This window comes from Haliotis cracherodii, unplaced genomic scaffold (assembly GCF_022045235.1).
Source record: "Haliotis cracherodii isolate W230 unplaced genomic scaffold, xgHalCrac1.p SCAF_2, whole genome shotgun sequence".
In the NCBI taxonomy this organism is placed as follows: Eukaryota; Metazoa; Mollusca; class Gastropoda; order Lepetellida; family Haliotidae; genus Haliotis; species Haliotis cracherodii.
This window is the reverse complement of record NW_027266275.1, coordinates 57,983,681-57,996,605: the sequence shown is the minus strand read 5'-3', so window position 1 is coordinate 57,996,605 and position 12,925 is coordinate 57,983,681. Positions and strand designations below refer to the sequence as shown.

General features: G+C 37.2%; 1 protein-coding gene across 1 annotated transcript in view; it reads left to right on the top strand.

Annotated features, from left to right (window-relative positions):
• The window catches only part of LOC139468280 (uncharacterized), a 93,526-nt gene that overhangs the window by 36,414 nt on the left and 44,187 nt on the right, over nt 1-12,925 (top strand). The window contains exons 15-26 of the mRNA XM_071250149.1: nt 589-774; nt 1,824-2,003; nt 2,824-2,937; nt 3,604-3,795; nt 4,179-4,358; nt 5,092-5,295; nt 5,664-5,855; nt 6,209-6,391; nt 8,198-8,437; nt 10,571-10,843; nt 12,008-12,217; nt 12,418-12,650. Of these exons, the coding sequence (XP_071106250.1) occupies nt 589-774; nt 1,824-2,003; nt 2,824-2,937; nt 3,604-3,795; nt 4,179-4,358; nt 5,092-5,295; nt 5,664-5,855; nt 6,209-6,391; nt 8,198-8,437; nt 10,571-10,843; nt 12,008-12,217; nt 12,418-12,650 (2,387 nt within the window). The remainder of the gene's footprint in view (nt 1-588; nt 775-1,823; nt 2,004-2,823; nt 2,938-3,603; nt 3,796-4,178; nt 4,359-5,091; nt 5,296-5,663; nt 5,856-6,208; nt 6,392-8,197; nt 8,438-10,570; nt 10,844-12,007; nt 12,218-12,417; nt 12,651-12,925) is intronic.

The window sequence follows — 12,925 nt, the reverse complement described above, 5'->3', positions numbered from 1 at the left end:
GCTGTGAACATCATTTTGTTATGATATGGTGTGTCAGCTGAATGCGAGACGTAAGCAAGCATGCAGGTATGCTGATATGCTGCTAAAACACCATGGATCATAACCACAATGAATGCAGCATTCAAATTTTAAACCTGTTATCACAAGATAAAGTTTAATTCCTCTTTTGTTTTCACTTATACACAGTAAGCACAAACTTTGAACTGCTCTTTTAATATCAGAATAAGTCATTTCATATGAGTGGAGAGTTTTGATTTAGACATTAAGACATCAGCAGTGACATTGAATTCTTCAGTAGTTTTTTTGTTTGTTGACACACGGGACCATGTAACAATAAAATAAAAAAAGTTGACAACACCTCCAGCAATATTCAAGCTAATATCATGGTGGTTTGAAAATAAATGAGATTCAATCAATGCAATTAAGATACAATGACTTTCATCAACCATTTTTCTCCTCACAACAAGCATAGTCGCCTTTTACAACAAGCATGGGTTGCTGAAGACCTATTCTGACCCAAATCAGTAGAATGATTGAGTATTTCTGAGTTGCTTATATAATCATCCTACATTTTGTGTCTTCCTACAGTTGCCTCATGCAATCCTTTACCTACAAGCTTGAACTTTGGAACCATCACAAAGGTTGAAGGAGACGGCACTGAGTTTGGATCCATCGTTAACTTTACTTGCAATGCAGGCTACCAGATATCAGGAGAGCCCATCCTCTTCTGTACCTCAAGCAGTACTTGGACTGCTAATGTCCCTTCCTGTATACGTAAGTACAACATGTATTGCAGTCATACTCTTCTGTACCTCCAGCGGTACTTGGACTGCTAATGTCCCTTCCTGTATACGTAAGTACAACATGTATTGCAGTCATACTCTTCGGTACCTCTAGCAGTACTTGGACTGCTTCTGTTCCTTCCTGTATACGTAAGTACAACATGTATTGCAGTCATACTCTTCTGTACCTCCAGCAGTACTTGGACTGCTTCTGTTCCTTCCTGTATACGTAAGTACTTGGACTGCTTCTGAATCTCCCTGTAAATGTATATATAACATTTGTTGTACTGCAATCAACCTCTCAATACAAGATGGAAATATGTTTATGTCATCAACATTTGTAAATTGATAGTTTACAGAAATAGAGTATATTTTCATTATTCCAATGCAGTAACATTCTGTTAGATTTATATATTTAGTTATTTAATATTACTTCCTTATGAAAGTGTAGGTAATCAAAACTTATCTCACTTTTGACTTTTTGTTAATGTTCACATGCAATGGAACATTTTGGATCTCGGATTCTGGTAACTTGATATACTGTTGATGGTGTAATTTGATGGGCCCCAGCAGAATCCCTATGGTCACAAAGTTCAAATATCAGCACTCAGAACAACAGATAATATGTTACTCTTACAGTGGTTTGAATTCCCATGATTTCCAAGATCACGACTTTTACTGTGTGTAAAAATGGAAAATAATCCATTGAATGTTGATTTAATTGGATTTATTATCATAGTTTTAGTACATCCTTTTCTTAGAGTGCCTTATACTACACTACAGTAAACATATATCGTTTGGGACAATATAACTCTTGCATATCTTATTAAATTATTTAATTCACATGTAAATATAATTCAACAAGGCAACACTGTTGAGTCCATGTTTGTGAAACAGTGAGTGAAATATTCCACGGGGAAACCATGTAACATTATTGAGCAAATTTGAACTGATCCTCATCTGTTTCAAAGAAATATTGATGAGGAGTTCATGCCTTGTAGTCATTGTCCATGTGTTTATGTCTTGTGTTTTGTTCTGCAGCACTGAATTGTCCAATACCCCGCATCCCTCATGGAAGGTTGACCAACACACAGGAGGCCTTCTTTGGAGTCCTCCGTCAAGTCACTTGTGACAACGGCTACAGGCTGAACACCTCCAGCAGCCAGGTCACATGTGGTGCTGACCAAATGTTTACAAACCTGGATACCATGGCGTGTGAAGGTGAGTGAATGTGTTACTGAGAAAAGGGCAAGTGAGTAAAGATTTATGCCACTTATTTAACAGCATCTGCCCTCATGATGAACTTGTACCATCCAGTGGAACTAACTTTAGTGTTTCGTAAATGTACTATCCATTAAGTTACCCACTAGGAGCCATGTGAATGCAGTTATTTGTGAAATTGGTAGTGGCAACTTGTACAATCAAATTAAATGGCAATCAGCTTTACAATAGTTTGACCTTTGTCCCATGTTATCCAAATAGATACTAATACCATAACTAGTCTGTTAATGCTAGTTAATCATTTCAATTTGTTTGTTTGTTGCTTAACACTTCAGTCAGCAATATTCCAACTATATGGCAGGCTGTAAATAGACGAACCTGTGATTGATATTATGAACAACAACCCATGCCTTCAGTGTACAATGACATGCAATCAACAACAAGCTGAGGTTACAGAGGAACAACTCTAACATGGAATCCCTGGAGCAGAATATTTTTTATGTTTTCAAGTTATATTGCATATTTGGGATTACTAAATGCGATTCTGAAGGCCCTGGTTGTAACTAATGATAGTGTGCTGTAGACGTATTTTATCTCCTAATCACAGATATTTAATGGACTGAAAAGGCTTGACTTATTTTGTTCTGAAAATCTTTCTTGATTCTTCTTCATCCTGAAATATCATGAACCGATTTCTTGTGTTAAGTGTGTATCAGCCAATAATAAGTAATCTTTATCATATTCAGCAAGTCGTCAATATTGCAGTCTTGAAAGTATGGTGATATGTGAGGTATATTCACCCAAACTCTCACGTCTTCAGATATCGATGAATGTCCTGGACCATGTGCCCAGGACTGCATGAATACAGATGGTTCTTACAAGTGTTCCTGCCGGCCCGGCTACACTCTCAATGCTAATGGACTCACCTGTGATGGTAAGTGTAGTAGTTGGTGATTTTTATCAACCTGATACACATGATAATTAGGAGATAAACAAACTGTGTTTTCAATGTAGAGCTAGGTTACCTGTAGATTTAACCCCGCTAAATTGAATTTGGAACTGAACGCGCAGCGTGATATTAACAGAGATAATCATCATTATGATAATATTAACGGAGATAATCATCCTTATGATGATATTAATGGAGATAATCATCCTTATGATGATATTAATGGAGATAATCATCCTTATGATGATATTAACGGAAATAACCATCCTTATGATGATATTAACGGAGATAACCATCCTTATGATGATATTAATGGAGATAATCATCTTTATGATGATATTTATGGAGATAATCATCCTTATGATGATATTAATGGTGATAATCTTTCTTATGATGATATTAATGGAGATAATCATCCTTATGATGATATTAACGGAAATAACCATCCTTATGATAATATTAACGGAGATAACCATCCTTATGATGATATTAATGGAGATAATCATCATTATGATGATATTAATGGAGATAATCATCATTATGATGATATTAATGGAGATAATCATCTTTATGATGACCATGATGTGAGGAGTGACAACAAATATGATGAAGACAACAGTGGTTATTGCTGATTATTATGATCTGTTCCAGATATTAATGAATGTAGTGCTGACAATGGTGGTTGTAGCCAAGAGTGTGTGAATGAGGTGGGAAGCTACAAGTGTCAGTGTAGCTCAGGCTATCAACTCTTCTCCATGGATGGCCAGCTCAACTACACCCTCGCCAACAATGAGGATGGCACCATGGCAGGCGACATTTACAGATTAAACCATACATGTGTCCGTAAGTAGAACCATTGCAATCAATTTCATATTTGTATGTGACCAAGGAATAAAGCATAATGATTTATGTTTAGCCATAATTGAAATATTAACTGTTATTGTGTTTCTTTTGTCTAAAGTCCATATCGATGTTGCAAGACTTGGTTTGGATTGTTAAAATATTTCTCTTTTTGAGTCTGCAAACTGTTTTGTAATGTCATTCCTTCAGCAGCATCTCAAGTGACAGTAACATAAAGTGAACAAGTGACTTTTAGCAATGTTGCATGTGAAAGAGACATGAATATGAAGAATATGCCCACCCTAATGTACCCATGTGGAAATCAAACCTGGCCCACAAGGCTACCCACATGACATGTGACACATGCTCTGACCTATATTTACCAGGTATCCAATGCATGGACCCCCCACCGCTGGACAATGGCTACATCCTGAACAGCCGCAAGTACTACCGATTTGAAGATAGAATCATCATGTCCTGTAACATCGGGTTCAACTTGATGGGTCAGTCCCTTCGCATCTGCCAAGACAATGGGCGATGGAATGGGACAGCACCCACCTGTAGTCGTAAGTTTAAAACTAGCCAACAGTCATTCCCTGACTGTGATGTTCAAAACTGCCAGTTTGAATCTTTCATAACTTCTTTCTGCTTGCATTGAATTATAGTGAGTGAGTGAGTGGGTATGGTTTTACGTCGCTTTTAGCAATATTCCAGCAATATCACGGCGGGGGACACCAGAAATGGGCTTCACACATTGTACCCATGTCAGGAATCGAACCCAGGTCTTTGGCGTGACAAGCGAACGCTTTAACCACTAGGCTACCCGACCACCCTGCATTGAATTATAAAGTAATGCAATTACTATATAATGACAACAATTAGAGGAATAAAGTAAACTGTTTTATTTCATTTGACAAAAGATGAAAAGTATCAGTGATCTGTTCTGTTGCCTTGATCTAAAGTTTCATGTGCTACTGTCCTCTCTGCGCCCCGATGGAGATGCCTGTTTGGAATTGGTCCCCTGCAACCTATGCTTGTAAAGAGGCGACTGGGTGATCAGACTTGATGAATTGGTTGCATTTCATTGTACCCCAGCTGTGTGGGATGTTGCTAATTATTTAGATATCCAGCTTTTCCGGTCGAGACTTAAAAATTTGTTTATATGGTGCCGTGATATAGCTGAAATATTGCTGACCCTGGCATTAAAAAACATACAATAATACAGCATTCCTCCGTGTTGTATTTGACACTTTCAACAGTGTGATATTATTACTAAAATTGTTTCAATGTCAACTTCAGCCGCTATGTGTCCCAGTGTGAGTATCCCGGGCAACCTGAAGACCACACCTACTGTGACTCCATCTGGTAGTGTAGACTACCTGGGCAATGTCAATATTTCTTGTAATGTGCCTGGCCGAGGATCTTTCCTTAAACAACGTCAGTGTCTGTTGGACCCCGACACTAAACAGTACAAGCTGTTCGGTGCACAGTTAGAGTGTGGAGGTGAGTGACACATTGGGATAGATTCAAATATATTAAAGAGGGAATATGCTCTACTATCTGCTACTATACTTATCATTGTAATATTATTGTGCCTTGACTGAAACTGAGATCTTGTTATTATATACTTATGGTAGTGAATAAATGCTTATTGATCTACATAAAAGTTAAATAAGCAGACAGACAAATTGGTTTTAAATGATTGAAAATGACCTTATCCAGGTCACCTGTCCACAAAGGCCCAGTGACTGTTTTAATATCAGTTCCTACATTTGTCTAATTCAACACATATACATTATCCTGAATAAGCCTTTAACGAATTGTTTATTTTTTAAGTTATTATATGTTTTTTGTACATTTATTTCTTCCAGTGATTGACTGTGGCACACCATCTGGTGTCCCTGGAGCTGTCATTCCTGCAGGCATCCAAACAACCTACGGTACACAGTTTCAATTTGTCTGTAAGAACCAGTACACAAAAGAGGGAAACTCCAGTCTAAATAACGATACTGTTCAGTGCAAGAGCAATGGCTACTGGGGATGGAACACTCTCAGGTGTCTTGGTGAGTAACAGCTTTGTTATATGAATAGATACTATCATGACTCAAAACTCAGAGCTCATGGCTAATCTGTTTACTTTGGTTGTCAGATGATGGCTAGATTGAACATACACCTATTGCCAATTATGTTATTTTTTTATTTTCTTATGATACATGCTTTTGAGTTGGACTGTATTTTGGTTTGATACCCATGTATATAAGTCAACATTTTTATCAGTATTTCTTGGTCTTGTCATGATCCTTGGTTTGTCTACATTTTTACATACATCACTTCGGTTGACACATGATACGACTGAAATACTTTTCTAAGTGACATTATATCAAACTCACTCACTCATTATCAATGTTTGCCCTAGGTAATACTTGCATTGACCCTGGTCGACCTGTGGATGGCACACAACATGCAACTTCTTATGAGGAGAATAATCAGGTCAACTATACATGTAATCGCCCAGGCTACACCCTACAAGGTGCCACACCCCTCACCTGTATACTCACCAGTGGTTTGAACTGGGACCGACCTGTCCCCACATGTGTTGGTAAGTCATTTAACCTATCTGGTATATTACTGATCCAAGCTTTCCATGATGAGACAGTCAACTGTAAACAGAACAAACCTCAATAATATAAAAATATCAGTTTTGAATGATGAATATAGAATACCGTATTCGACGTAATAAGCGCCCTGCTCTAATAAGCGCCCATGGCGATATTTGCTAATATATTGGCTAGTGAACAATCCCAATTAGCACCCTTCCGATTAACCAATGTACACAAGACTTATTTATTGGGGTATTATACGCACTCGTGTGTTATATGTACCCTTAATTATGGAAATTAAATTCTGGAAAACTATATCTGTCGTATATAAACATTTCAGGGTGTCAGCATAGACCACAAAATTTACGTTCACCATTTACCAAAATAATATTCTAATAAGCGTTCGTATTTCTAATTTTGAGAGTGCCCTGGGCGCTTATTACATCGAATACGGTAATAGAATTAGTTCATACAATTATTGTTTATTTTCCTGCTACTGTAATACTTATATCTGTATTCATGTATGAGTTGTATACACGCCCCACACAAGGTTATGAGCCTTTGTACTGTGACATCATAATATGTAAGATTGCACTATGATGTCACAATAACGTCATACTATGTTATCGTGCACTATGATGTTAATATAGCATATTGGATTACATGTACTCTCGAAAATCACATTGGTGAAACCGGTAGAGTAAATTGGAGAGGTCATCTGTAACTTTCATGTGAAGAGAAAAGTTATTTGGCACTAATACTTTGGTCATCTAAAATCTCATTTACTTATGTTCTACAATTGTTTAAAGGTAGTTGGGATAGTCTATTAATAAAAGCGTTGGCTTGTCATGTCTAAGTTCCGGGTTCGATTCCCCACATGGGCACAGTGTGTGAAGGCCATCCTTGGTCTTCCCTACTGTTATATGGCTGGAATGATGCTTATAAAAAACGGCGTAAACCTCAGCTCATTACTCACCATTTTTTTGCTTACCTGGAACGTACTTAGGATATAGGCGTAAACCTTAACTCATCACTCACTATCCTTGGCTTTATGACCTAGTATGTACCGAGTATATGGGTGTAAAACAACTCACTCACTTACAATTATTGACTTACCTACTATGTTCCGAGTATATAAGTGTAAACCTCAACTCATCACTCACAATTATTGGCTTTAAGACCTCGTATGTACCGAGTATATAGGAGTAAACCTCAACTCATTCACTCACAATTATTGGCTTTAAGACCTCGTATGTACCGAGTATATAGGTGTAAACCTCAACTCATCACTCACAATTATTGGCTTTAAGACCTCGTATGTACCGAGTATATAAGTGTAAACCTCAACTCATCACTCACAATTATTGGCTTTAAGACCTCGTATGTACCGAGTATATAGGAGTAAACCTCAACTCATCACTCACAATTATTGGCTTTAAGACCTAGAATGTACCGAGTATATAGGAGTAAACCTCAACTCATCACTCACAATTATTGGCTTTAAGACCTCGTATGTACCGAGTATATAGGAGTAAACCTCAACTCATCACTCACAATTATTGGCTTTAAGACCTAGAATGTACCGAGTATATAGGAGTAAACCACAACTCATCACTCACAATTATTGGCTTTAAGACCTAGAATGTACCGAGTATATAGGAGTAAACCTCAACTCATCACTCACAATTATTGGCTTTAAGACCTCGTATGTACCGAGTATATAGGTGTAAAACTAGTACACTCACTCAGTATTATTGACATACCTTGTATATAGGTTTTATATATGTTACCTTGTTGTTTTACAGATACCCAGAAACCTACATTCAGCAACTGTGTGGCTGAGAAAACAGTCAGGAAATACACCACTGCATCGAATGCTGTCATTCCTCCAACACCATCTGACAATACTGGCATCAAGTCAATGACCATCACACCTACATGGCCTTCAGATCAGCTACTCATTGCATCCGAGGAAGACTTTGTTTTCACAGCTGAAGACTTCAATGGCAACAGGGAAGTTTGCACTACAAAAGTCAAAGTATTAGGTATTAATCCATTCTTTTATATTACCTTTATAGAATATCTCTTTTATTCACATGTAGTCCATATAGTTATTTATCATATCTTGGTGTCATTTCTTTATTTTGAATTCATTAACTTTTTTTTTAATGTCTGGAAAACATAATCACGTTCTGGAAACCATGGTTTGACTGAAATTTTTGCTTTTTTGCTTTTGATAGAAATTCTTTCTTATAGAATATGTCATCTTCCTGAGGCAAGGGAGGTAACTGACAGACTTTTAAAGTCCAGTTTCCACCATTGGTGAACTAGGCTGGAATTTCTGGGCTCAATTGTAGCGCCTTAGTGACTTATGTCCCTTCTTTGTCACTCCTATTGACAGATCAGATTCCATCTCTCATATCAATTGCATTTGCTTCAAACAAAATGGTGATGCCCAGTGAAGACAATATGATTGATAACCAAGATCTATTTTGTAATAAAATGGGTCTTCCTTAGCTCAGTGCATCAAATCATGTGTGCACGTCACAAAGCTGTAATGAGAACATGACCTGAAGAAACAAACCAGCAGCCAGTTCCTTCCATCCTTGCCATTGTGAGCAATATCTCAGACAAAGTTGTCATGAGAACATGACCTCAACAAACAAACCAGCAGCCAGTTCCTTTCATCCTTGCCATGATGAATAATATCTCAGACGTAGCTGTCATGAGAACATGACCTCAACAGACATCCAGCAGCCTTTTCCTTCAATCCTTGCCATGATAAGCAATATCTCAGACAAAGCTGTGATGGGAACATGACTTTGAACTGACAAACCAATAGTCAGTTCATGCCTTTTGATATGGTTTGTTTTACTTTTGATCTTTAATAAAATGTCAAATACGTAAATGAAGTCTTCTTTATGACAGGTGTACTTGTATATATTCAATATGCACATTACTGACTTTGGTTCCAGCGGAGGAGGAGCGAGGTGAGATGTGACATGGACATATGGTGTTCTCTTCAGATGTTCTGTTTATATGTTCTGTCATTCCATGAGAAAACTTGACAGCTGAGAAGCAGTGTGTTGTTACTTTGTTGCTCTCTACTAACTTGCTCTCCCTGAATACTGTTTTCTAATTACAAAGAAATGCTCATGGTTCTCCTTATGAATAATGTATAGTTATTATTCATATTTACTTAAAAAGTTTTAGTCTGTTTTTAGCTGACAAGTGCTGTAAGGGAGCTTTAACTTACATCCAAATTTGGAAGCTGGGCATCAAGTGTTTTCTTTTAAATGTGATGTTTGCTGAGCACTTTTCATGTCACGTCTCTGTCTTTTCTGGGTTTTTAGATGTGGATTTACTTTCTGCAGTTTTGTTTGATGAGAGGACTCACTATATTCTTAAAACAAATTCAAACAAATATCTCACACTTCCTGACCACAATAAACAGGCCTCAACTTTATCTAAAATAAATGCCCTGACCAATTATCTACAGCATTTTACCTTGAGCTATATTATATATAATGTGATTTCTTAACAATTTCATCCGCTATTGAATAAAGATATTTTGGAAGTGACATTCATACAGGTATCTGGCATGTTGATCCTATAGAAATGTGAATCACAGGTTTCTGATTCGTGACTTGTATATAACCTATCATAATAGCATTTGTTTTGGAAGATTTCTGCATGTGAATGACTCTAAAAGAGGTTTATTATGGCAGTCCTGTTTCTCTCTTTATTGGATGACTCAGTCATACCATGGGTGTAAAATACAAACATGCTACAATGCACACGTCTGTGTTTTAAGATCAGTGTTACCTGATGTCCATTACCATATCCATACCTTGCCATGACAATAACTTTGTTGTCTGTCACAGTACTGACTTAAGATAAGGTATAGAGGAGTGAACAAAACTTGCTGTAATCTAGAATGATGCTATAATTTAAAAACATTTTCCGAATAATATGTGTAGCACAACCTTGCATGTGTCATTACAACTGGAAAAGAGGGCATGTGTCAATGTTTTTTTCTCTTCGGCTAATGGATGTGAGTAATGTCAGATTTACTCATATTTTTCAGACAGTACTGAGTAGCATTTATAGTTTCATGCAGTATATTTCTATACCCATTTATTAAATGTTTTCTTAGTTTTACTGTCTATTTCTTTCAGATGAAGTACCACCAACAATTCGATGCCCAGATCCGGTGGTAGAGGAATTCAAGGAAGAAACTGACCACAAATATTGGCAGTTTAATGTATCTGCATTAGGTATGATTGTAAGTGATGACAGTGGCAGCACTCCCTCTGTTCTCTTCAACCCTCCAGCACTGAACATTTCTGCAGCCTTCATCAGCCAAGCCAACTTTGTTCAATGGATCACAGCTACTGCAATTGATGCTGCAGGAAATAGAAACACATGCCGATTCCAGGTCATGGCAAAAGGTGGGTATTAAGAAGGAATTGCCTATAATCCTTAGCTTGGCAAGCCAGGTTCCCTGTAATTAACGAATCCACTAGTCAATAAAAGTTTTACCATCTAGAGCAAATGTGAGTTTAAAGTAGAAATAGCCAACAATAATAATCTAGGTATGACAGATTTCTTTCAATTATGTCCATACAAAATGGTCACTTTAAAGTTGTGTTTTGTCTAGAGATCCAAAGAAGGTTATAAGACCATCATTTCAGTGATAACTTGAAAATGTTATTTTGAGGTAGGTCAAGTTCAAGATCAAGATCAAAGGAAGATTTTAGGATGACCTTTCTTCAGCTGAAGCTTATCCACAATGTCACTATAATGTCAAGTTTCATAGTAGAGATCAACTGGCTATACTTCCATGACAGAGACAAATGGGTCAAATTTAGGCTGGATCATATTCAAATGTTCTAGCTTAGTATATTACAAAATGATAGGATACATGCTGTGGCAAAATTAGAATTCATATACAATATGTGATACACAACATTTGGGAATGCAATGTTAATAAATGTGTACTTTTTTGTTAATTACACAAATTGAGTTGTTTTTCCACCTACAAAATGTAGCAAGTATACTGTATTGTCAATATATAATAGACCATTTCTCATTTGTTTAGGCTCAAACTGGGAACTTACCAATATATGATGAAGTGTTTGAATTTATCTAACAATTTGGCATATCATAAAATGTTTTTGTGTGTCAATACTGAGCTTGATGTTGTATCATTCTGAACATGAAGGATATCTATTCAATGGCTAAGCTCTACTTCTTTCTTTCCACGCTATATATCTTCATACAGAATAATTAATCTATGTTTGAATAAACATGGTATAACAATGTTCAAAATTAAGCATGACATCCAAGGGTCCTTGTCATTACGCTGATTGTAATTATGAAAAAAGTATGGGCGCAAGCATTCAAATCCTATTATGACAAACTTTAAGGTCCGCAAAACCCCTATGGATTTATAAATGCTTGTATGAAGTTATAGCATTTTTGATAGATTGTTTCATTTTGATAACTGATTACCCTTTTTCATACAGAAGTTGACTGGTCCATTCTTGAAAAATCTAGGTTCAATATTATTTGAGCAAATGATTTTGAATTCATTGATTCCTGTTTACTTTCAGCTGCCATTTGTTCACCAATGTCCATCTCCAAGCCTGTGAATGGTCAGAAGTCCTGCACAGCCCTCAGCAATGATCGTGGCTACAGATGCAATCTTACTTGTGATGCTAACTACGCCTTCTATGACCAGTCTAGCCAGACAACCGTGACTACATCCTGTATCACAGGAAGTCCGTTCCCTCAAGCTGTGATTCCTGCATGTTCTTTCACACGTAAGTCACCAGGGAGAGCAGTAGTGTATGGTTTAATTTCTGGGTTGTTTTCTTTTCTTTTCAAAATTTAAAGCTTGACCTTCTGGTTAGTAGGAGAATGATCTTATTCTTCTAACTTCGGTCCCCTGAGGTTCCAACAGCATTTCCTCCTCCAAACCCGTATTCACAGTAAACATGTTTCTGCCTTCTGTTTGTTTCAGGATCAGAGACGGCCAAATTCACACAGATCATCAGATTTACTTATGATGCTAGTACAGCCAGTAATCTGGCAGATACCTGTAAGCAGGGCTATGCTACTATGATGACACCAGTACTTAACAACCAGAGAACAAAGCTTAACAATTACTGTATTAATTTACGAGAAATGCCGACTCTTATTCTCCTTATTGCCAGCCCACAGAATGATATTTCCATCAACACAGCTACAAACAAGGTAGGTCAACTACATGGACCTATTGGTTTTCATTGTACTCTGTATCTGAAAGCACAGGTTTTTGATTAGCTGGATAAACTGAGTTGCCCTTCAATAAAGCACCACCATAGGACAGATTAGGTCCCCAGTTACCCATGTTTGTCGTAAGAACTGACCCAAGAAAATCTAGTGGTTACACTATGTGACTTGACTGATACTGTGGATGGGTTGCTCATACCGTCATCTGCTTGTTTGCCTGGCTCAGAATTGATTACGTACAGGCAGCAGTGATATAG